We start from the raw sequence: 23,651 nt of genomic DNA, 5'->3' as shown, positions 1-23,651 counted from the left end.
CTCGCGCCGGAGCCGGAAGCGCAGGCGCTGGGAGCGGAGCCGGGCCCGCCATGAGCCGGCCGCCCGCGCTGCAGGCGCTGACCTGCGGGCCCTGGGAGATGCGGGAGCGCCTCGGCACCGGCGGTTTCGGCAACGTTATCCGCTGGCACAACAAGGTAGGGGGCAGCCGGGCCCGCGGCGCCCCGGCTCGGGACCCGTGCTCAGCCCAACCCGTGCTGTGCCCACAGGAAACCGGCGAGCAGGTGGCCATCAAGCAGTGCCGGCAGGAGCTGAGCCCGCGCAATCGCGACCGCTGGGCGCTGGAAATACAGATCATGAAGAGGTGAGGCGGGGCGGGGACGCGGCCGGGCCGGGCGGAGGGGTCGCTGCGCAGTGTCACGGCCCTGGAGCGCGGTTCTGATGGGCGCGCCGAGGGAAATGGTGGCGGAGGCTTTCGGCCAAGGGATCCCCTTCCGGGAGGTGCCCGGTCCCCTGCGGCGGCAAGTGCGGGCAAGTTCACGCGTAAGACAACTTCACGTTGTGCTGCATGAGACTCTTGGGTCTCACGCTGCCGTCTTCGGCTCGTCTGCCGTGCCCTCAGCGCTACAGCAATAGTGCTTCCTAGCCGCTGCTTTGCCTGATTTACCGTCTGTGCCGGGGCAGTTCCTTGGGGTGTTGGATTGACATTTTCGGGTGTAGCGGTCTGATTGCAGTTTGGGTCTTTTCTGGACGGTGGCAACAGACTGCCTTGCACTCCTTTGCAAGGCTTGTTGCCGTATTTTCTAGACAGGTCTATAATGCATACGTGTCAAAGAAACACACTTTCTTTTATGTGAAATGCCAGGAGTTGGAATGAGTCTAGGTCCGTGAAAGATGCAAACCTTTAGAATTCACTAATTCAGTTTCTAAAAGGATATATGACCACGTAGGACTTTGAGTGATGACCGTGAGCATGTGAAGCTGTAGCAGTTGCAGAACGTTACCTGTACTTGCCTAATTTTTGTTCCACAGACTGAACCATCCCAATGTGGTGGCTGCCCGTGATGTCCCTGAAGGGATGCAGAAGCTCGCACCAAATGACTTACCATTGTTGGCCATGGAATATTGCCAAGGTGGAGACCTCCGCAAGGTGAGGTCCTTGGGGTGGTAATCAAGGAATGGATTGGCTTCTAATCTGATCTTAGGTTTTCTGCTGAAGTTTTCCCTTAAAACCTTTGCTTTCACATCTTGATGCTTCCTAATTCTAGTTGTGGCATTAACCAGTGTTGGTGGCTTGGTCCTTGATAGGATGTTCAGCTTTTAAAGACTTAAGTGCTTTGTGAAACTCTTTGTATTTTTTTGGGCGCAAGTGACACCGTGAGAAGTTTGCACATAAAGAATGAGGGCAAGCATAAGGGATGTGCAACACTACGTGAGTATGGCAAAGACGGTTGTAGGGTAGGTGCATCTGTAGGTGGTACCCTTCCTGAAAGTGATTGACTCTTGTCTGTCATAGGAAGAAATAACACGTGATAGTTCTAATCCTAAGGCTTTTCTGACCTTTGCCATAATCCATTGCTAAAACACAGACCTTAGGCCTCAGATTGGAGTTGATACTGTCAGGCCCTGGGGAAATGGCAAAGAGGCATGGAACAAATAGAAGGATGAGAATGGGATGACAGTGCCTGCTCCTTTATCCTATGCAATTAAACCAAGGCATAAAGCTGTAATTGCTGCTACCACTGGTCACAGTCCTTCTTGAGTTTTGTGCTTCTCGAGAACTTAATTGCTGTTGCTGAAGCTTCTTGCATCCCTGAGAATTTGTGGGACTGTGGGCCTCACTCAGGACAGAGGAGGGAAAGACTACATTGTGTGTTGCTTACTTGCAGTACCTGAACCAGCTGGAGAATTGCTGTGGTTTGCGGGAAGACTCTATTCTTATTTTGTTATCTGACATTGGTAAGTCATAGCAGTACCTTCAGTTGTCTGAGCTATGGAAACCCTTTTAGTCCTGAATCCACTCTCCAAATATATAGCAGTGACCTTAGTGACTACATTTCGGACTGACCTTTTGTGATCTTGATCACCCACCAAAGGTGCGAGTCTGGGAAGGTCCTTGCTTTCTGGAAGCTAGCCAGCATTACTACAGTTTACAGGAAGGATGTGAGGGAACACCCTGAGAGAGAACTCAGCTTGTGTCCAAAGTTCTATCATGCTGGATGCTGACTTTCCCCCTTATACTCAGTATTTCATTGTACATTTGATTGTACAAGGTTTGATATGAAAGCCATGCTTATTACTAGATAGAACTGAATCCTTACTGAGTTCATGCTAGGTACTGTTAATTAGCTCTTAGAACTGGCTTTTTCTGTGTCTCAGCTTCTGCTCTCAGATACCTTCATGAGAACAGGATCATCCACAGAGACTTGAAACCAGAGAACATTGTGCTGCAGCAAGGAGAGCAAAGGGTAAGCAGGAAGCAGTTGTCTCTACTTGCACAGACAAGTAAGTGTACAAGGAACATGCATGTGCTTCATGCAGTCCCTCTGCAAGAGCACTCAGCCCAGGATAATGCCCACCTCAGGTCACTGTGTCAGGTGAATAGTCTTCTGTGTGCAGCTGAGGCATTGTATTAGACATCTGTTAACACCTGACATTTTGACTTTCAGCTATTAAAGAAAGCACCAGACTGTACTGATTGATCAAAGATCAGAAGGAGCTAGACACATAACTGCTAAGTGTGCTACGACACTTTCAAATTCATCGTGATTTTAGGAATCTACAGTCGCCTTCCGTTTCTGCTTCTGTCTCTTCACTGGCACCTTTCCTGCATAGCTTTGAACAGCTGACCGCTTTCTTTCTGCTGTATGATGTGCTTTTAACAGGACTTCGGTCTAGCATTCTTATTCTCTATTGTGTTTCAGTTAATACACAAAATCATTGACCTTGGTTATGCTAAGGAGCTGGATCAGGGTAGCCTATGCACATCCTTTGTTGGGACTCTGCAGTACTTGGTAAGGAAGGAGTTCAGCTAGAAGAGCAGCTGCTGCTTTCTGGTGGGATAGAATTAATTGTTATCAAGCTTTGGGCTGGGATTAAGTACTTGCGTGATATGGGATGTGTTTGTGGTGCTGAAGCTAGCAAAGGTGACTGCTTTTTTGCTGACACTGGGTTTTCTGCTAGTTATTTCTGTTATAAATAAGCAGGAGTGCCAGTAACCTGTGCTGCTCACTCCAAGAGGGTCTTAAAGTGCATTGAGAGGCAGTGTTCAGTAATGTCTTTAATCATTTGTACAAATGTTAATGAGATGTTAAGGGATAGAGAAAGCTAAGAGCTGAGTGGCTTTGTCTCATGTATGTAAACTGTATCAGGCTCCAGAGCTGCTGGAACAGCAGAAGTATACAGTGACAGTGGATTACTGGAGCTTTGGCACGCTTGCCTTTGAGTGCATTACCGGCTTCCGACCTTTCCTACCCAACTGGCAGCCAGTGCAATGGTGAGTGAGCTATGCCTGGGTAATGAGTGGGCATGATGTGACTTTCCTGTTTACAGGAAGTAGAAGTGTGGTCCCTTGATTCTGAGGATAAAATCCCTATATTCCTTGCCCTTATAGAAACTGACCCCCTTCACAGGAGTTTGACTCACTTGAGCAAGTTCAGCATTCCTGATATTGCCCTGTGGGATAAGGGCTGACTTATGCAGGGCAGATAACAGAAACCAAAGTGGCATCTGTATTATATGTGTCGAGAGTAGCTTTAAGAGCGTGCTAACATGTAGGCTGGGAAAAGCAGGCAATTATTTCACCATTGTACTTGCTTACATTAGGCATACAAAAGTGCGTCAGAAGAGCGAGCTGGATATTGTTGTTTCAGAAGACTTATCTGGAGAAGTCAAGTTTTCTAGCAGTTTGCCCTGCCCGAACAATCTAAACAGGTGATTGCTGTGCTGAGATAAACGAATCTTCTGCAGAAGGACCAAGTTTATAATATATGCCTTACTGCGTTAATCTGTGAGTTAATTGAGTGCATAACACAGGCAGTACTGCTGTCACTTGTCAGACTTGTGTAGTCTTGGTTTCTGCCTTCTAAATACTGCATTTGTGATGAGGGGGGTGGAGTGTTACAGGGAGAAGGAGGGAGGGAGTTTTGGTAGTTCTCCCACACAGAACAGGTCATATGGTTACTGCAAATGCACTTTTACCTCTTCTGATTTCCTTCTGGTTTTTATTGCTTAGTGTTTTGTCTGGGAGGCTGGAGAAATGGCTGCAACTCATGTTAATGTGGCACCCACGTCAGAGGGGTACAGATCCTGTATATGGACCCAATGGGTGTTTCAAGGCTTTGGATGACATTTTGAACTTGAAGGTAAGCAACAGGTCTTTATTACCCGAAAAGTTTTCCAGAGAGCAGTTGCCTGTAGCCTGTGAGAGATTTGAATCATAAACTTAGGAGGAAGAGCGAGGCAGAAACTTGTAGAACTGTCTTCTGACAGTGACAGGTGCTTTCCTCTTGCTTTGAGGACAAATACTCCCTGAGCTTGTTGGGAGCAGTGAATAGCTGCTGTGCATGCTTAGTTCCATATTCTGATAGAGGATTCTACAGCTGAAGCCATTTAATTGCCATGTGGCCTCTCTCCCACCTGGTGGAGGATAAGAACTCTGCAGTAATGTTAGGAAGTAGCTGCGAAGTGACTTCTTGAGTCTGCCAGTTGCTTTGAACAGTTTGTTGGTGGTCATCATCTCAGTCTCTCAATCTCTGCTCTAGCATGACCAATGTATCTTTAGCCTTTCTCATGCCATGCTCCTCTTCTTGTAGTTGCTCCATGTTTTGAACATGGTTACGGGAACTGTGCACACCTACCCTGTGACAGAGGAAGAGACTCTGCAGAGTGTGAAGGCCAGGATTCAGTCTGATACGGGAATTCCAGAACAGGATCAGGAACTCCTGCAGGAAGCAGGACTTGCATTGTTTTCTCAGAAGTTGGTCACTAAACATACAGGTGATAGCAAGGTGAGTCTGCATACTCCCTTTCTTGCTTTTGAGTGAATCAGAATACACCACTCTCATTTTGGGATCACAGCACTCCCTGCTGTTGTGGCATGCTTTTGTTGTGGTGTCCTCACAGGCCTAACAGCCATTGGAGCATAGGTACCCTGTTGCCTTTGGTGTTGTGTTTTTGGCTGAGGAGGACTATTCTGTTTAGGGTGTTATCAAAGCTTGCTTTTCCTGAGGAAACCTAGTTGGGTCTTTTGTCCTCCGCAGGTGAATGATACTGCAGCTGCGGACACAGACCTCCTCTTCCTCTTTGATAACAAGAAGGTTTCCTATGAGGCTCAGGTGGCCTTGCGTCCTCATCCAGAAAGTGTTGACTGCATCCGTAAGGACTTCCTCTGGCATGAAAGTGAAGGGGAAGGGTCTGTGTTGAGAGGAATGCCCATATCTGTGGTCTGTGTCATGTACAAAGAGTACAGGGAGCTTTTGCGTATAGAGACTGAAGAAGCAGTAAAATGGACTGTCATTTATTCAATTTATCAGAATAACTGAAAAAAGGAAGTGTTTGATTGTGATACACTGGGGGAACTTCACATGGGTTATCCAGCTCTAGGCTTTGCTGGCAATAACATGCCCTTCAAAGGAGCAATGCTTTGGTCTGTTTTGTGATAACACAATTTTCCTGCTTCATGGTGATATGTACATTTCCCTTTCCCCTGCCTCCTTTGTTTTCAGTTCAGGATCCAAAGAGGAATCTCCACTTTTTCCAGCTGCGGAAGGTGTGGGGTCAGATCTGGCACACAATCCGGATGCTGAAAGAGGACTGTAACCGGCTCCAGCAGGGGCAGCGAGCAGCCATGTACGGTGGCAGTTTCTCTAGAATACTTACTTCTGTCTTTGTGCTCTGATGAAAGGGAAGACAGAAATGGGACCCTGTTGGAATAGGGAAGCCCATGATGGGAGCTGTAAACAATTAATGAAAGGCTGAGAGTTAGCCCTTTGGCGCAACTGCATTTGTCCTCACTGCTGTCTCAAGTATCTGCTTTGGATGTAAGTGGAGGCCTGGTGAATTTTCACTTTTAGAGGCTAATAGGACCTTCTTGTCCATGCAGGATGAATCTGTTGCGTTACAATAGTACTCTCTCGAAGATGAAGAATTCTATGGCCTCCCTTTCTCAGCAGCTGAAAGCAAAGCTGGACTTCTTTAAAACAAGCATTCAGATTGATCTGGAAAAGTATAAAGAGCAGATTGAATTTGGAATTAGTGAGTATAGCATCTAGCAAACAGGTCTTTTCATGCCTCTTATCCTCACAAAAACACCTACCTCTTCTTTCTCTGTGAACCTGAGAAAGCCAGTCACTCTTCTTTGATTCCTGTAGCTTCTGAGAAGCTGCTGTTTGCCTGGAAAGAGATGGAGCAAGCTGTGGAATTTTGTGGAAGGGTATGTTTCTAAATCTAACTGCTTATCATAAAGAAAAAGTGGCTTGTTTTTATTATCTTTCCCCTCCTCCTCCTTTTTCTTCATTATCCTTGCCTTAAATAGAAACTCCTTGTGTCTGGACCGATTCCACATTTCACATTGCTTTGGTTTGTGTGGCACTGTTTTTGTCCATTACTAGTATTACATGAAGCTCACTCTGTTGTAAGGCCTAGGGGGGAATAGTGAGATCTTGGGGAAACCCCAAAAATGTCTTGGAAGTTGTTTTATCCAAGAGCACTGACCTAATTTTACCTTGAATTGAAATGACTCACGTTCTCATTTGTCTTTGGCCAAGGCTGCTGTTTGCAGATGTATTTAGAGATATGAATGAGAAAGGAAGAGCCAGTGTGAGTGGTCATGTCTCAGACTGTTCTGTTGCTTATGTTTGACCGTGCTTTCAGGAGGATGATGTGGACCAGTTAGTGAAGAGGATGATGGCCCTGCAGACAGACATTGTGGACCTTCAGAGAAGCCCACTAGGTCGTAAACAAGGAGGAACACTGGAGGATTTGTGAGTTGAACTACCTTGAGCTTCAGATGCAGGAGTGTTTCTAGCTGAGCTTACTCACTACAGGACAAGGAAAGGGCTATTTCTTCCCAAATTATGGGGGATTGGGAGGACTTTAACACTAAAGATGGTTTTTGACTCTTCTTTCATTGGTCTGAAATGGCAGACAGATATACAAAAGATTTGAGTTGTCAAACTATTTGTTCTCAATTTTGATTCTTTGGAAATCCTTTGTTTTTTCCTGCTTTTTTCTTCTAGAGAAGAACAAGCCAGAGAGCTGTACCGAAGACTGAGAGAGAGGCCAAGAGGTAAAAGCCACTTTAGCTCAAGGTCAGCTTGCTTTGTGCAGATAGTAAGTTTGGAGATGCAGTAAAGATCACTGAGAAAACTTCTGCCTTCTAGGCCTGCCCAGACACTGGCAGCACATGGCCTCTCCTGGACTTGCCTTTCTTTTGAGAGGGGAGTCAGGGAGTCATTTTCACACTAGGCCAGCCTTCCTGTATTGGTGCTTTGTAAGCTGTTCTCGAAACTCTTCTGGAGCTCTTCTCAGAGCAGGCTGTTGCCACGAGTATTGCTGCTGCTTCTGTGTAGGAAGGATGGAAGACACAGCTGTTCCTCTGATACAGTCCCAACTCTCCTTTTCAAGTTCTTTAAATTTTGAAGAAGGTGGCTAAAATTCAGTGTAATTCATCTCACCCAAACTCGCATATCCTGAACTTTGGATCAGTTTCAGGATTGAAGCAGTAGTGGAAACAAGCCACTAAGAAGCTTCTCACTCTGTCCTGTAAACCTACCTTTCTCTGTAATACTGACTCTCATTCCAGATCAGAGGACAAGCGGTGACAGCCAGGAAATAGTACGACTGCTCCTGCAGGCAATCCAGACCTTTGAAAAAAAAGTTCGAGTAATTTATGCCCAGCTCAGGTGAGCTTTGTAGATTTTATTCAGAGTTGAGAGGAGACGTTTTCTCTTCCAGCAAGAGAAGGTTTAAAACCCCGTGCATATAGCTAATGAGATCTTGCCGTGTGTGTTACAGGAAATAAGTAACTATAGAAATGTTCTACTGCAGTGGCCCATGTGTGATCTGATTATTTTTTACTTTTTTAATAGTAAAACCGTAGTTTGCAAACAGAAGGCATTGGAATTGTTCCCCAAAGTGGAAAAAGTGATGAATCTTATGAGTGAAGATGAGGAAACAGTTGTTAGGCTTCAGGAGAAACGACAGAAAGAACTATGGAACTTGCTGAAAATTGCTTGTGTAAGTAAAATAAGAACTCCAGTTTAACCCAAGAATATGGTTTGTAGCACAGGTTACGGAAATAATAGTAAATTGAGTATGTCCTGTGGTTCTTTATTTTGAATTAGTGTTAAAGCCAAGTTCCAGGTTGTCTCATATTCTTGGCTGCTGAAAACTAGTGGAAATAATTGCACTCAAATATTGTGTGTTTTCTTCAGAGTAAAGTCCGTGGTCCTGTTAGTGGCAGTCCAGAGAGCATGAACACGTCACGTCTTGGGAGCTCAGGTCAGCTGCCACTGCAGCTCCCTTCTGGAACATACAATTTATCAGAATCTGTAAGAAGAAGGTGAGGCAAAGTTTGGAGTTCTTCAGCTGCTAATGCCAGCACTGAAAAGCTGGGCTTCCTCTTCATGAAATAATGGCACACAGGGTTTCTCATATTTTACACTTTGTGTTCAGCTTGCATTGTCAGCAGTTTTGGTTTACTTAGTAGTTAGATTTCCTGGGGCTTGCAGATCTTCTTCCTTATGAAAAATGGAGAATCATGTACAGCTTCACTTCCCCTTGTCTCAGTAATAAAGGTGGTTTTTTTTGTTTTCTCCTTAAATCTGAAATGGTTGGGTTCATTTGGAAGTACACAGCCAGCAAGAACTGTTGAAGCACTGTCATGTAAGGTTGTAGTAGCTGAGCTGTATGATTTGAGGAGACTGCTGGAACCAAGCAGGTGTAGTTCTGGCTTGCTTAAATGAACTGGGTCACCACTTGGAAATGAGAGACCTGGGTTTGTTTATTTGCATGTTGCCCTATCCTTAAGTTTATAGGCTGTTCTCAGCTTTTTCTCTAGCAACAGTGGTTCCACATAGTAAGAACCCAATCTCATCTTGGGATACATTTCCTTTCCCCTGTCCAATAAATCAGGGGTTAGCACCAACTTTTCAAGTTGCAGTATGAATTATAGGCCTATGACCTTAGCAACACTGGTGTTTCGCAGAGTATCTGCCAGGAATATTTCTTAATGATAGAGGCAGCGTCTCTTTAAATTGCCATAGAAATTAATAGTGTAATAATTGTCCCCTTCAGTGAGGAGCTACTGCTGGAATCTCGGAAACTTTGTAGCCAGCTAGAAAACGTGATGCATGACACAATGAAGGATCAAGAGCAGAGTTTCTTGGTAATGTATTCATTCTTCTATAAGTTGACTGGAGAAGGGCATGGCTTTAAAGTTCTGCTTGTGCAACTTTGCCACCACTAATACAGCTAATTGAAATTTGCAATTTACTCTTGGCCAAGGGAAGAGTAGGAGTGCAGAGATAGGAAGCAGCTGTTCCCTCACTATCTGCTGCCATACTCTGCCAAGACTGGGAGCCATGGACTGGGAACTTGTGCTGAGCAGTAAAGGAGGGGGCAAAGCACTTGGCTGTTGTACAAAAATATTGCAATATTGGGGTGATGGGGCGGCGGTACAGTGGTGGGCAGGGATGTTTAATTTAATGATGCAGAATACTAAAAAGAGAGTAAAATACTAGAGTGCAAGTAGGTTGTCTCTCCTTGACAGCAGTCACATGGCTCATCATGAAATTACATTGACCAGCTTGTTCACAGTAAACTTGTTAAAACTCTTAGCTCAGCTGTAAGCTGGTGTTGAATTTTATTCTCTAGGCTCTAGACTGGAGCTGGCTGCAGCTTCAGGTAGAAGAAACAAACAGTCCAGAACAAACCCAGATGTAAAATCACCTCAGTTGCCTCTGAAGCCATGCTACCTTGGGAAGCCAACTGTGAAAAGCTGCTGCCTCTCAGAAGGAAATATCAACTGCCTTCTTCTACTGTCACCAACTGCTTCTGTGATATATATGGCATAGCTTTTAGTATCCACTTCTCAGACACTTTTTCACAAAGATACAGTAGGGAATGCCTGTTCTAACTGCTTGTAAAATGTTCTTAATTGTGCCTTAAGACAGCAGATACTCTATCCTAATATATCTTCCCTTAGGCATCACCTGTGGCTGTTTTGCTGCATTTTAGGCTTTCTAAGGAACACTGGACAAAAACATACACCCAGTCACTGGCAGATGTCACCTTCCTAATGAACTGTGAACTTCATTTCTTAACTTTGCTGATTTGCACTTTTTTTCTTTAAGTGTAATGGTTGTACTTTTATCTAATACTTGTTTCCTCTATGGGAACGAAATTATGTAAAACATGTAAACTTTTGGTTTGCTCTTTTTGATGCCCTCAATAACATTATAATGGAAAAAGCTGCTTTCAATGTGCAGGTCTCTAAAACGTAAGAGGTGTAAGAATGTTATTCTAGAAACCACAGAAGGAAATCTTCAGTGTACAGGTATTGTGTAACAAAATATTCGCAGATTATCTATTAACCATGCTTAAAGTTGCATGAAATGAAAAGACCAAGAAACCCAGCTGGATGGAACCTTGGGGAGTCAACACACGCCAGCCTTATGTTCTGACTGTGACCACTTTATTTCATTCTGATGTAACCCCAAATTTCCACTACAGCACAGAGACCTCCTTTTATAAAAGCCTGTGAAGTACAGGACATGCAAAATGCAATACAATAATGGGGAGAGGTTGGATTTTCTTCTGGTTTTTTTTTTTTATGTTTGTTTTTTTGTTTTTTTTTTTTGTTTTTTTTTTTTTTTTTTTTTTGTTTTTTTTTTGTTTGTTTTTGTTTTTTTTTTTTTTTTTTGGTTTTTTTTTTTTTGGGTTTTTTTTTTTTTTTTTTTTTTTTTGGTTTTTTTTTTTTTGTGGAACAGGTTTAAAATAAAGGAAACTGAAATGCGGCACAAACATCACAACTTCCATGCATGCCTTCAAGTGTCTTCCTTTGTTGTGCTGGCACACTCTGGACTTCAGCATTGGGTTAAAGTCATTCGTGGGAAGAGTAGAAAGTTCACACTTCTTCAAATTTCAGAGTAATATTAAGGCTGAAATGCACTGGGTACACTTTTCCTCATCTTCCAGAGCACCACCAGTTGTTTTACTTAAAGCTGTGTTAAGCTTCCAGCTCAAATCCCAGCCCAATTTTGTGACCTCCAGCACTGAAATTTTTGCCGTCAATCAAGCCTGAGAGGGTCAGCTTTACACCTACAAAAGCAAGTCATGAGAACCATCACACACCAGATCCCTACAGTGCTCTCCCTCAGGTACCTGACCTCACTCGTGTGGCTCAGCTGCCACAGGAACTTGTGTACACAGACATCCTTTACTTCTCTGGATCCGCCTAAAGACTTCTAGCTACTTTGTTCATCTCTTCTGGCCTTAAGATGACATTAGATTAAATCACAGTGTAGCACTTAATGCTATTTGCTGCTACCAGTGAGAATTACGTACCAGGTCGGAGGATCTGAGTATAACCAATTCCAATGAGGCTGGCATTGTTGACTTTAGCCTACAAGAAAAAAAAAACAAACAAGAAAACACAGTATTTATAAACTCTGTTTAATAAGTATTTGTACAGAAGTGTTCCAGTGCCCTCAGAAGGTGGCTTATGCATTAATGCTCTTCAGCTACTTGTAGACCAACCTCTATTAGAAGCATTCCAATCTTTTCCTTTTCTAAGGAGTTTCCAGCTTAAGCAAATGGTGGTCCAGTTCTGCCTAGACAAAATGCCATGCTATTCCTCACTGCCTTCTCTATTATGTTTTTAAAGAGCCACTCCTAGAGTCCCTCAGAGCCTGTCTTGTTCACATCACTCAGGAGCGATTTTCTTTTTTCTTCCAATGAGCTAGAAATACATGAATATGCAATCCCCTTTTTGCATTACTACATTTTGAGCTCTTTACAGTAGTATAGATCATCTTTAATTTTGGTTCAATGCTCCAGGAACTAATTGTTGTTTTGAAACGTAAATGCTTGCTACTTCAGTTCATAGTATTAAAACGCACACGTCAACTGACTTTCAAGGGTTAACTTACTGTCAGGAGAAGGCTGTAAGCTCAGCTGGACTTCTACCTCTGTAACTATAATGTGGTTTTACATTATGGTTTTAAGAACTAAAAGGACACTGTCATTTCGTTACCTCTTGAAATACATTTTGCACCACACCAGCACACTATTCCAAACACACTAGTCAGACTATTTCACTATGGACAAAATTACATTTTAGACTTCTTTTCTCCCATAATTTCACAAGTATGATGTGTGAGGTCCCAGTTCAACTCTGAACCACAACAGGAGCCACAGTTTGCAATCCAGCGTGCTTCCTCAGTAACTTAAAAGTAGTTAAAGCAACTGCTTCATAACACGAATTTCCAGTATTTAGGGGAGTTTGAAATACTCATTTCTGTAACAGGATTCTTACCACAACGGAAGTCTTCTCATCCATTTGGTACTTTGCAGCAATACCAAAACGTGTGTTGTTACTGCCAGCAGTCCATGCAAGATTGACTGATGTCTCCACTTTATCATTAACCTTCTGATAAATAGACCCACCAAACTCTGTGCCATCATTCCTGTTTGTAATAGATGCAAGTGTGTCAAGCCTTGCCTTGTTTAATAACTCTTTAGATTAACCCGTCCCCACAATCATTTGATCATTATCTCCTAAAATGAACCAAGAGATCCAATACTTCCCTGAACACAGGCTCACTACTTTCTAGGTGGAGCTGGCACACTCCTGCTCATACTTTTTTTACACAAAACACAGTTTACTTGCAGAATGGAACAAGACTTTCCAACAGCCAGAGACCTACAGTTTGAGGTTCTGACAAAAAAAAAGAAAAAAAGAAAAAAAAAAAACACCAAACAACCCACTCAGATAACCTGGTTGCTTGTCTCAAGCAAGCCAGTGTGCAGTAACACATAAAGGAGACTCCAGTTACAGGAATGAGAAGGCTGAAAATAATGTTCTTGCATTACAATAATACACCATGTTCAAGGCATCTCAAGCCACCTGAAAGCCAAGACTAGAGCTATGCAGTGATGACAGCTGGAAACAAACAATGCTACACCATGCCTTTCTCCTTCACCTTGGGCATTTCTGAGGGAGGAGCTTCCTGTTTGATGGAGAGGGTGAGAAGGTACAGTAGTTTAATTGAAGGCAGTTTTGTCTCGTGTCATAAGAGAAGTTAAAGCTCACAGCTTTTAATTACAGATTACCATAAAGTGCCTTTACATCACCGTATTAGATGTACAAACCCCAAAATTACTCTCAAACAAGGTATCAAGACAGCCGATAGCTGGGAGGTTTCCCCTATTCCAGTTGTACTGGAAATGAAAATACTGAATATAAATTAATTTGAAACAAATCAACATCCCCTTCACTTCACCCACCTTTGACCTAAGGCCATTACTGTTAACTATTCCTACTGTTCAGCTCCTCTGAGAATGTTTATCTAGGCTCAGGTAATACTTACACACTAGTGTGCAGCTGAAAGTCTCCCGCCTTATATCCTAAGGCAAAATTATTTTGTGTAGTCTTATACTTGGCTGTATCAAAAGCCATCTGGTAGCCAGCAAGCCAGCCTTCAAAGCCCAACACTGCCCAGCCATAAAGGGTTGGTCCAGAGAGATCAATGTCTACGTTGCAGCCTACATGTATATAATCTCTTTTGTAGGAGGTCTTCAACTTTCCACTCTTCTTCCTGCAGAGAGAAACATGCAGTTTTATCCACATTAGTATACAAGGATGTGATACATGCAGTTTTATTCCAGTATGTACATCCCCTAAGGCCAACTAATGAAACTCCTGTAATCCCACTCAAAACTGAGCTGCTGAAGAGGGGACAGGATAAGGATAATGGTGTTACAAATATTCACACTGTGCCACTTTTCTCCCTACCACCCTCAAGAAGCAGAAAGACAAAATCATTTCTCCTTAATGCTTTAAAACCCATCTGGTCTCAAATTTTTCTTCTCTGGATGCATTATGGCAATGTCAGTTTCTTTCAGGAGCATCCATAAATCTGCAGCAACAGCAACAGTTTTCTATTAACTTTTCTCTGGTTCTCTCCAGTGTTGCTTCTGTGTGCGGTGCTTGCTTTCCCTTCTTCTCTGCTGGAGACCAGTCTCCTCTACCAAAAACAGATTTCTTCATCCTCCAGACAACATCCACTTGCTCTGCCTTTTTCTGTCTCTCTTGTGATACCTCTTCCTCTCTCCAATGCGTCTCTGTTGATTTTGCTACCAATTCAAACACAACTACAACAAAACTTTACCACCTCTTTAATACTCTCCCCAATCTCCTTTCTCTTTCACTCAAGACACAGCAGAACACTTGTGCTGCCCGTCGCTCACACCTAGCCCTGGGGTCTCATTTTTGACTTAGTTTCTAATTCCTCATATCCAAGCAGTATTTTAAACTCAAGATTATTCTGTCAGGCTCTCCCCAACAATAAAGTAATGCCAATCACTATTTGCAAAGCAGTCTCAATCTATCTTTTTGCATTATTCAGACATAAACACCCCTCCTTGGCTCTACTACTTACCAAATTTAAGTACATGAGTATTGAGAAAGACAGCTAAGTGCTATTCCACTGCCCATTCTACCTCCTCATTCAACTGTGCACAGACAAAAGCATCATAAAAAAAAAAAAAGATTGTTTTACTGAGCTGACAGCCTTAGGACTGTCAGCACCATGAAGACCTAGTTGTTTAAGGGGAGAGTTAACAGATCTAGTACCTGCTGCAAAACAATAAATTTGCCACTAGCCAAAAAGCTGAAGAGTGTTTTCAAGCAGACCTTGTCCTTCTGAGTTAAATATTATCCACTGCCTGCAGAACCTTCTCCAATAAATGCTGAGCTTTTACACAATAAGCAGAATAAGAAGGTTTAGAAGTTATGGGAAATTCTAGCATTCCTCAGATAAAGGTAATAGAAAATGCTTACCCTGTGTTTGGTACAAATGTAGTGTCAAGACCCAGCTTCAACCCTGCAGCCAACTGCAAAGAAAAACAGACATCTGCTCAAAAACCAGTTGAAACATAATTCGCTATATTCCACTACTAGAACACTACTTCCTATCTAAAGAGAAAACAAAGTACGACCATAATGTCTCTCTCATGATTTACAACAAAAGCTGAAGATGCTGCATGACGAAGGATTAAAATAGGACTTTTTCTTCCCAAAATAAAGCCCTTTAACAGCACAGACTTTGTAGGTATGTTTTTACATATGAGAAGATGAAACATCTAGTGCTGAAAACAAGAAAATTATTCACAAAATAATGTAAGGAAGAAAACTACTCACTTCATGTTTACTTTATAGTTCAACCAGTCCATACAATAGTTCAAAAATCTCTCTCAAAATCTACAGATACTCTGTTAAGAGACAGTACTTCTTCGCAGGCCAAAGCACATACCCATCTCATTTCCCCCCACCTTTGTTATTACCTAAACAGCATTTTCCATTTTAAAGCATGGGTAAAAGTACAAACATGAATGGCCACCCATGGCAGACAGCACCACAGAATTTTTACAACCTTTGGCATCATTATCTTACACTCAAGGCATTAAGTGAAAGGCATAAACCTATTAATGTCAAAAAGAACTGTGTTTTGAGAGCAGCCCTTTGTGTAACCAGTGCCAAGCTGCAAGCATTCATCTTTCTCTTCAACCTTACAAAATATATTCAGTCTCAAGGCAGCCAAACTTGAGTGCTTATACGTTAAAGCATTTAAAATTACGAGACCTGTCTTTGGTTTCCCTGCCTGACTGCAGCAGTGACAGTTCTATGTAGTAGGCTCATTCAACCAGCCAGGTAATTCTCCACAGCTGTACCTGTACCCGTACATCATCACATAGCAGCACATGGCTCTAGGAATGCCAGCATCCCCCACTCCCATCCTGCGTGTTCTGCAAATACATGTCACTTCTTTTAATACTCCAGATACTTTTGTGCAATCTTCCTTCTCCAGTGCTTTCTGTTCAACTCAATACTGCCTCATACCAGCTACAGAAATATTTCCAAAGTATCTACTTGGTCTTACCTGATTCTCAACAGAAACTTCTGTTCCCAGTGTGTTATCTGTGTTCCACTTCTGGACGAATGTCAGTCCCTGGTCTTTGACCTTATATTTGGTCTCTAGACTGCCTGAAGCCTTGCCTGTGTCCGTGTTGGAAGAACCGGTTGCGGTGAACTCCTGTCAAGAGCACAATATCACAGAATCGCAAAACAGTCTGGGTTGGAAGGGACCCAGAAGGACCATCAGAAGTCCAATTCTCACGTGAATGGCCCATACAGACATCAAACCCACAACCTTGACATTATCAGCACCATGCTCTAATCAACTGAGCTAGTCACAGGGTTGCACTCTTTACATTCAATTTTTCCACTTGTCAAGTGCCAGCACTCATACCCTCAGGCCTTTTGACAGAATCCTCAAAATCATCACCCTCTGCTTCCTTATCCCTACCTAAAATGATTTCTTCTGCATCACAACATGCTGCTCCTTCTGGCATCTCTGTTCTGGATATATTTCTTTTATTGAGGTGTACCGATAGACCCTTGGAACTTGCCTAGGTTGGCAAAAGCCATATTACACAAAGACCTGACACTTTGATCTACTTTTAATTGTGGGACTTTAATTACTTGCTCCCCCATCTTAACTTTACCACGCTTTTTCCCAAGCTTATCCATAAAAAAATCCTTTTCCTGACTTTCACTGCCAAAGTGGCAGTTATCTGAACATTCCCCACAATTTGCTCTGTACCTTCACATGACTCCATACCCTGATATAAAAATATACTTGCTTGGGATACAAAGCTGTGTATATATTCCTAAGATTTTCTTCACAATCTCCTCTAATTCTCTTTATCATCTTACTAGCACTGTCTCAATTGTGGATGAAAAAGCACCTGTTGCAGTCCTGGACATCTGCTCCCCCTTAGGAAAAGCAATCCTACATTCAAGTTACACTGTTAGATGAATAGCAAAAAGAAAAAAGGACTTTTTCTCACATTTCTCCAAATATCTTGTGTGTTTCTTCATTGTAGTAATTTTTCCCCCTCTGTTTCAGCAGTGAAAATGTTTTCTGGAGAACTGATGCTTTTCATACTGACTCCTGCACCCTAACGTTGTGGTTCCCTGTAGCATTTCTGCTGTTGTCATTTAGACTCTTCAATATCCTGTGGTGATGGCTTTAGTACCTCACCCCACAACTTCTCTTTCATTACTTCAGCCAGTAACTACACTTCAGAAGCTAAGTCACTCTTCATATGGCACCTTCAAGTTGCAGACCTTTTCCCCTTCATAGTATCAGAAAGTAACCTGACCCCAGCACCACGATATGTCTCTGTCAGGCTGGTCCTTCCCTGAGCAGTGTAACGGAACCAACAGCTTTGAATTTTGGAGAACATGAATTTTGTAATATGCTATTCGGTCAGTCCTCCAGACATCAGAGCTTCCTGTCACTTAGTGGACTTGAAGTCTCAATGTACATCTCTCCTGGAATAGCTCAAAAGCTACTCAGTGTTTCATGCACAGCTGAGTATCAAGCAGTGAACAGGCACAATGCCTCATCAGTAAGCTCAAGGTGTATGAGAAGCAAGGTTTTATGAAGTATTTGAGAACTGCTCTCATTTGTTATCCTCATCTCTCAAACATTTCCCTTGAAGGAAGATAAATAATCTGTCACTACAAGTTTTGTCTCTCTTGAAGTTTAAATATTGAAAGATACAGTGCTTAAGAGACAGCAGGAGCCATTCCCAACATACCCATGCTTTGGAAGCCATACCCAAGCCCTGACTTTCCAGATCCAAGATTGTATTCCTGGATGTACATTACTTTCACAATTCTGGACTTTGCAGAGCACACAAGGATACAAAGACTGTCTTTAAATGGTTGTGAAGTGCTAGGGAGCCAGGTCACATTCCTTACACACAGCTTGGGGCGCTGAGGGATGCTGCTGGGGCAGGAGGGGACACCTACTTAAGCTAATGCCCTACTGCAACAGCACAGCAGTTATAACACATCTAGCCAGCTAACAAAAACGTGATAGAAGTCAGGATGTGTTAAGACCACTACAAGACATAATTGCTATATAGTGTTCTCATGTGACTTCCACAAATTCAGTGTAAAGGCATCTCAAACCTGTATCAGAATTCAGAAGTAACTTTGTTCTAATTGTAGAACAGGTAACTGATTAAAAAAGCTTGGTTTCTTTCTCAGATCAAGCAAAGGAGAGACTGTAAACAGTTGTCTCAAAGCAAAATGAAATAAAAAACCCTGCACTGCTGTATGATCAAAAGCCAAAGCATTCTGTCAGGCATCAAGAACTCAATCTGGTTTCGGAAGCAGGCTGCCACAGTGACAGAAGTCTGCTGCCATCAATCTTTATCTGTGTAAACCAGAACGTCTCACCAAACCATAATTTCTTGAATTTTTTGTAGCTGAAAAATCAAACTCATTCTGGCTCCACATCACACACACTAGTCTGCATCAGCAGTTAAGCGTAGCTTCTCATTGTCCTTCCAGCTTATGGTGCCCAGCATCTACAGGAGCACCATGCACTTAGAAGGCAAAACCACTTGCCATCTGTGAAACAGTTTTAATCAAGAGACACAATCATTGTGGTTTTTGAAGTCTACAGGTATCACCATTGTTTTCTAAGACCACGGGAAAAACACCCAAATGTTTGTGTCATAACAATCGGAGGTACTATTAATATCCACATATGAATTAGATCTCATGCTTTGTTCCTAACTTCATCTCCATCCCCAAAACTGTATTTTGTTGCATCAGAATCCTCATCAGAAACACTAACAAGCTCAAAACCTGAAGCAACAGACAACTGTACCAATACCATATCTATCTTGTTTTCCCTCTCGCTGTTTTTACAGTGTTCTTCTTGTGAGTTGTTGGACAAAGATTGCAAATGGCTTTATGCACAAGGATCTCACAGCAGATCTAGAGCTCTGGACACAGTCAAACTTTATGACGTGAATAACAACACGACTAAAAACAATTCAACAGTTTACAAATTACTTAGTATGCAGCACAGAAAGCCTTGTCAGACAAAGCAATAAAGAGCAAATATGTCAAAACAGTCACTATTCTTACCAACTGGATAAGCATCCAAAGAAAATTGCATGGAAAAGAAAAAGCCCATTTTAGAAATTAAGACAGTTGTTCATGTTCCATCACAGTCAGAAGACAGCATAATTAACTATATTAGCATATTACTTGAGAATCAAAACTTCCAGCCAGGAAAACTGCCTATCAAGAGATGTCAGTAAGTGAAGGGAGCCATAGTAAAGGGACCACATAGTTCCTCATGCCCACACATTCCTGGTGCACAATACAAGTAATCATCAAAAGCTCAACTGAGACAGAATACAGCAACACAAAATTAGGGACTTACACCACTTGCACAAGGAGGGAGCTCAGGCAAATACCATCACAAAGCAGGCTGAAAAGCAGGACGTCTTACCAATCAGAACAGCACTGAGCGGTAAGATGTGCAGAATTCAGAGTCAGTGTAAGAAAAATATTATCTAGTAAATAATATATGCCTATGGTTAAAGATCAAAATTATGACACCTATATTTCTGGTTTTGCCAGCCCTCCTGTGAAATTGCGAGAAAGCTCCACTTCTCCATCATTAAAATGGAGAATATTCACAGAATATTCTGTAACTTGGAATGCAAAACCTTACTTAAGCTCTCAAATTCTAAATACAGGGTACTACAGAAGGATTGTTTAATTAAGTCATGAATTTTAAGCACAGCAGAAATGAGTGAAAACACAGTTAAGTTAAACTCTGGTGCTTATTTGTCCCTTGACCTTTTGGTTAGAAGTCCTTCCGGACTAAAAAATCCTATTAAAACTGGTAACAGCAGGGAACTCAATTGCATTTGTAAGCGAAATGAGAGCTATGTAAGGTGAAGAAACTCATGTCTGGGATGTGTCAATGGAACAGGGAGGAAAGTAACAACAAGGTGTGTGAAAATTCTTGTATGCCAAAGGAAAAGAAGTACTGCTACATCAGCTACATACTATTGCAGAAATATCTCGCTCAGCTATGCGTTTTAAAATGAGAAATGAGAGAAGTAACACCTGCTAGGAAGTTAATGCTTGTTATCAGTTCAGGAATTTGTCCTTCTGTTGCTATGCTGCTGATGTTGAAAGCCCCCAGTACTTACCACCCCGCTGGAAGACTTGGTCTTCAACTCTAATTTGACCATTCCAAATCCTGAAAATAAAACAGGATACAGTGCCTGTTTCACTGAAAGATACAAACAAGGCTTATTTTCAACATACCCAAAGTGTGCCAGGTAGGGTACACCAGCCTGAAATAGCCTATTTTCATGTTGAAACAGTAGTTGATCATGCCGATGGTTACAAGGATTATGAGAAGAAGGATTGAAGGAATTTTGACAACTCAAAGTAAGTAGCCTCATAATTTACAATCATAACAGACACCAACTGTCAAGTAATTCCTCCTTCTGTAACTACCTGCTAGTCTAGGGCTCATCAGTATAGTTAGCCATCTCTTCTGATTTGCTTAGTTTATGTTTTATTTCTGACTGCAGCGTGGGAAATTTTTATTTTCCTCTACTCCAAAAAACATGTTTCAACTTACTTCAATCAGTGCCATACACAGAAGTACTATTGCCTTCTTCCTTTTCTGTCTGCTCTAAAACTAGGGAAATACCTGGCCGTTGCACAAGGTAGGAAAGCTTGAAGTAACTGACACTAAAGCAGGGAACTTGAACTGATTTTCAGCAAAGCCTGTACTCCAGGGTGGGAGAGACCAGACCACAGTGCATGTAAGTTTTATGTAGCATATGAATTTGGGATACAAATGAAACCTTTACTGCACACAAAATCCGACAGAAAAAAATCAACACTTTCTAGTACTGTTTCCAAAAAAGGGACAAATGCAAATACTGTGAAAATATTTGCACTCCAGCTTTAACAACAGGCTATTCTGATTAACATAAAGATCACTCTGCCTCAGGAACCTGTTTATTGCCACATACGGTTTCCTACAGCAATCTACGTCAATATCCCTGATTTAATGATTCTAAACAGAAAAATCAGAAGGTTAAAAAGACTGATATGGAGTCCATATTAAGGTCAAACTCGTAGCCTTCTCCTCAAACTCTTTGCCACTGTAGTACTTTCATAAAAAATGTGTCCAAAGTTCAGAATCAGAAGGGGCTAGATGCTCCAGGGCTCTGCTGATTTTCTACCATAAGGTATTAGCGAGTCTCTGATGTACTCATGTTCTTACTGGCATTTTCAAGATACCTAAGAAAAAAATATGAAAGGTGATCAAACCATCCTCATCTTACTTACCATATCCCTTGTTAAAAACATCCCTGGCAGACTTTCCCAAGTCACTGTATGACGGTGGGACAGCCATTGGATCTGAAACATACGGGAAGCTGTAAGAATCTTAGCTGTAACAGCATAAAATCCAAACTATATCCAAAGCATTAATAAATGTCTATGATTAGTAGTCTCCAAGTACGTCACCAATACGGAACTGTCAGTTCTTCGAAGAATGTTCATCAAAATCATCCTTGCATCATCACTGCTTTGTCAGAAACAAGCTTTGATTCAAAGAGTTTATGAAAGCCAATCCATTATTTAGAATCACCGAACCCCAGCTATTATATTCAACTCTGTATGCTGGCCTCACACTTTCACATTGTAGAAGGAACTCGAGGGAGCCTTACTGCTCTTCTGATAATGAGGAAACATTGCTTTTGTGACAAGACCCATTCTGAAAGGGACCCCAAGTGGCAAACGACATCAACAGTTAACAATTCCAAAGGAAAAGCAGCTGTCACTTCCATCTGCAATTGTGACTTCATGGAAAGCTTTTTCAGAGATGTCAGTGAGTCTTTCTGCACTGCACACACCAAGCAGCAAAAACTAAATTTGCTCACAGGGGTACATTTCCTAATACTGTTACAGCTACGTTAGAGGACAAAGCTCAAAAGGACGGACATGTAATGTTACAGTGCAGATAATGCATTTTGCTAGTTACCACAACTTAGGGATTTTGCACCAGACAGTCTGCAGTAAAGAAACAGACAAACTCTTCCCCAGTGGAAAATGTCTTCCTCTTCTAAAATAAGTTTGCATAAATGTAAAGGCACACCTGCTCCAGAAGAGAAGAGCTATCAGGTGCTCCTTTCATTTGACTTTAAGAGCAATTCTTTATCATTCCTGCTGCTGATGCATTTGTTCATACTCTTCTCTGCAACACCCAACACCAGAAATCCCCAATCCCCCATTGTTTATACCAAACTGAAAAACTGATCTTAAAAGCAATGATGCAAACAAACCATACACAAGTAACTTGAGTTATCACTTGTCTCCCACCATTTTAGTTGCTTACTGGTGTACTAAGTTTCTCTGTCGTGAATGCAACACTACTGTTGTGCTTTCAGACAGCCAACCTTTCCTAAAATTAAGCACTTGGGCAATTTACATAGCATGGTATACAAACGCTCTTTGTTCAGTGACTTAATAACTAAACCGCAGTATATATCTATCAGTACACAGGCTCGGTGGTCCTTGTGGATTCCTTCCAATTCAGGATATTCTACACATACCTGTGGGTTTAGAGAATCTGGAGCCCATACAGAACACTCCATGATCATGATCCGCACCTTTGGCAGCGGAGCCGGAGGGGCGGCGGCTGCGCGACCCCGGGAGCGCGAGCGCCGCACCCGCCCAGGGCACCGCCCGCGTTACGCAACGGGTAACGGAGCGGTCGCGCTCCGCCGCCGCTTCCCGGCCCAATGCCGGCGCCGTGGGAACGCTCGGGCGTTGCCGCCCCACAAGTTCGTGCCTCCCGGCCGAGAAACCGGAGCGGCTGCAAGTCCCCCGGCCGACCGGTGTCAGGGACAGAGCCGGCCCCGCGTCCCGGGGCTGCCCTTTCGGCAGCCCGTCACCCGGAGGACGAGGATTTGCCGCCGGAGCGAGCGGCCGGCGCCCCCTCGGGCCTCTGGCCCAACCCCGCAGCGGCAAGGTGATTCGGAGGACGCCCGCCTCGGCCTCGGTGAGGTCTAGAGGACAGCACCGGGCTCCAGCCGGACAGCGGCGCAGGACCCCACCCGGCCCCCGTCGCGGCCCCGGCGTTACCTGCCGCCCGCGCTGCTCCGGCACGGCTCTCGGCGCCCCCCCGTCCGCATGCGCGGCGCCACCGCTGCGCACGCGCCGCGGCTGCGGCCCCGCCCACTCGGGCCGGCTGCGGCCGCGCGGCCCCGCCCCGCCCCGCGCGCGGCCCCGGCAGGGCGGTGTCGCGGGAATGCGCCTCGGCCTCCCGCCGCCTTCACGAAAGGAGGTGCTGCACCGGAGCCACCTCCGGGCCCGGCTGCCGCTCCCAAGCTGTACTCCGGAGGCACGGAGGAGCCTGAGGAGCTGTTCAGTGCCGCAGGTCCCGCGCCCACGGCGCTGCAGGCAGCCCTGCCTCACCCACTGCCAGAGTCGGTCTGAGACCCCAGCGGGCACTAATGGTCCTCTTGAAATAAACGGGCCAGGAGACCTGCTCCTTTATAAG

The 23,651-nt window shown here is 43.4% G+C and overlaps 2 protein-coding genes across 3 annotated transcripts; one reads left to right on the top strand and one right to left on the bottom strand.

The window, feature by feature from the left end:
• The first annotated feature begins 50 nt into the window (after positions 1-50).
• On the top strand, positions 51-10,769 carry IKBKB (inhibitor of nuclear factor kappa B kinase subunit beta). The gene is made up of 21 exons (XM_056508667.1): positions 51-155; positions 228-322; positions 991-1,108; positions 1,848-1,917; positions 2,338-2,426; positions 2,883-2,972; positions 3,330-3,454; positions 3,784-3,891; positions 4,193-4,322; positions 4,773-4,967; positions 5,220-5,334; positions 5,685-5,808; positions 6,062-6,213; positions 6,330-6,391; positions 6,832-6,941; positions 7,197-7,246; positions 7,763-7,862; positions 8,049-8,196; positions 8,394-8,521; positions 9,256-9,346; positions 9,835-10,769. The coding sequence occupies exons 1-21, from the start codon at positions 51-53 to the stop codon at positions 9,901-9,903; spliced, it is 2,274 nt and encodes a 757-aa protein (XP_056364642.1). The 3' UTR covers positions 9,904-10,769.
• On the bottom strand, positions 10,633-23,326 carry VDAC3 (voltage dependent anion channel 3). 2 transcript variants are annotated; one of them, XM_056508676.1, is made up of 9 exons: positions 23,234-23,326; positions 21,434-21,505; positions 20,275-20,324; positions 16,122-16,274; positions 15,023-15,075; positions 13,551-13,778; positions 12,497-12,647; positions 11,527-11,584; positions 10,633-11,280 (listed from the first exon to the last, which is right to left on the bottom strand). In XM_056508676.1, exons 2-9 carry the CDS (start codon positions 21,498-21,500, stop codon positions 11,189-11,191), a joined length of 852 nt encoding a protein of 283 aa, XP_056364651.1. In that variant the 5' UTR covers positions 21,501-21,505; positions 23,234-23,326; the 3' UTR covers positions 10,633-11,188. The 2 variants fall into 2 exon arrangements, with proteins under 2 accessions (XP_056364651.1, XP_056364650.1); XM_056508675.1 differs by having other exon boundaries at positions 22,702-23,290.
• Between the last annotated feature and the right edge of the window lie 325 nt (positions 23,327-23,651).

This window comes from Oenanthe melanoleuca, chromosome 22 (assembly GCF_029582105.1).
Source record: "Oenanthe melanoleuca isolate GR-GAL-2019-014 chromosome 22, OMel1.0, whole genome shotgun sequence".
Taxonomy (NCBI): domain Eukaryota; kingdom Metazoa; phylum Chordata; class Aves; order Passeriformes; family Muscicapidae; genus Oenanthe; species Oenanthe melanoleuca.
The sequence above is the reverse complement of the archived record's forward strand: the minus strand, read 5'-3'. Positions and strand labels throughout refer to the sequence as shown.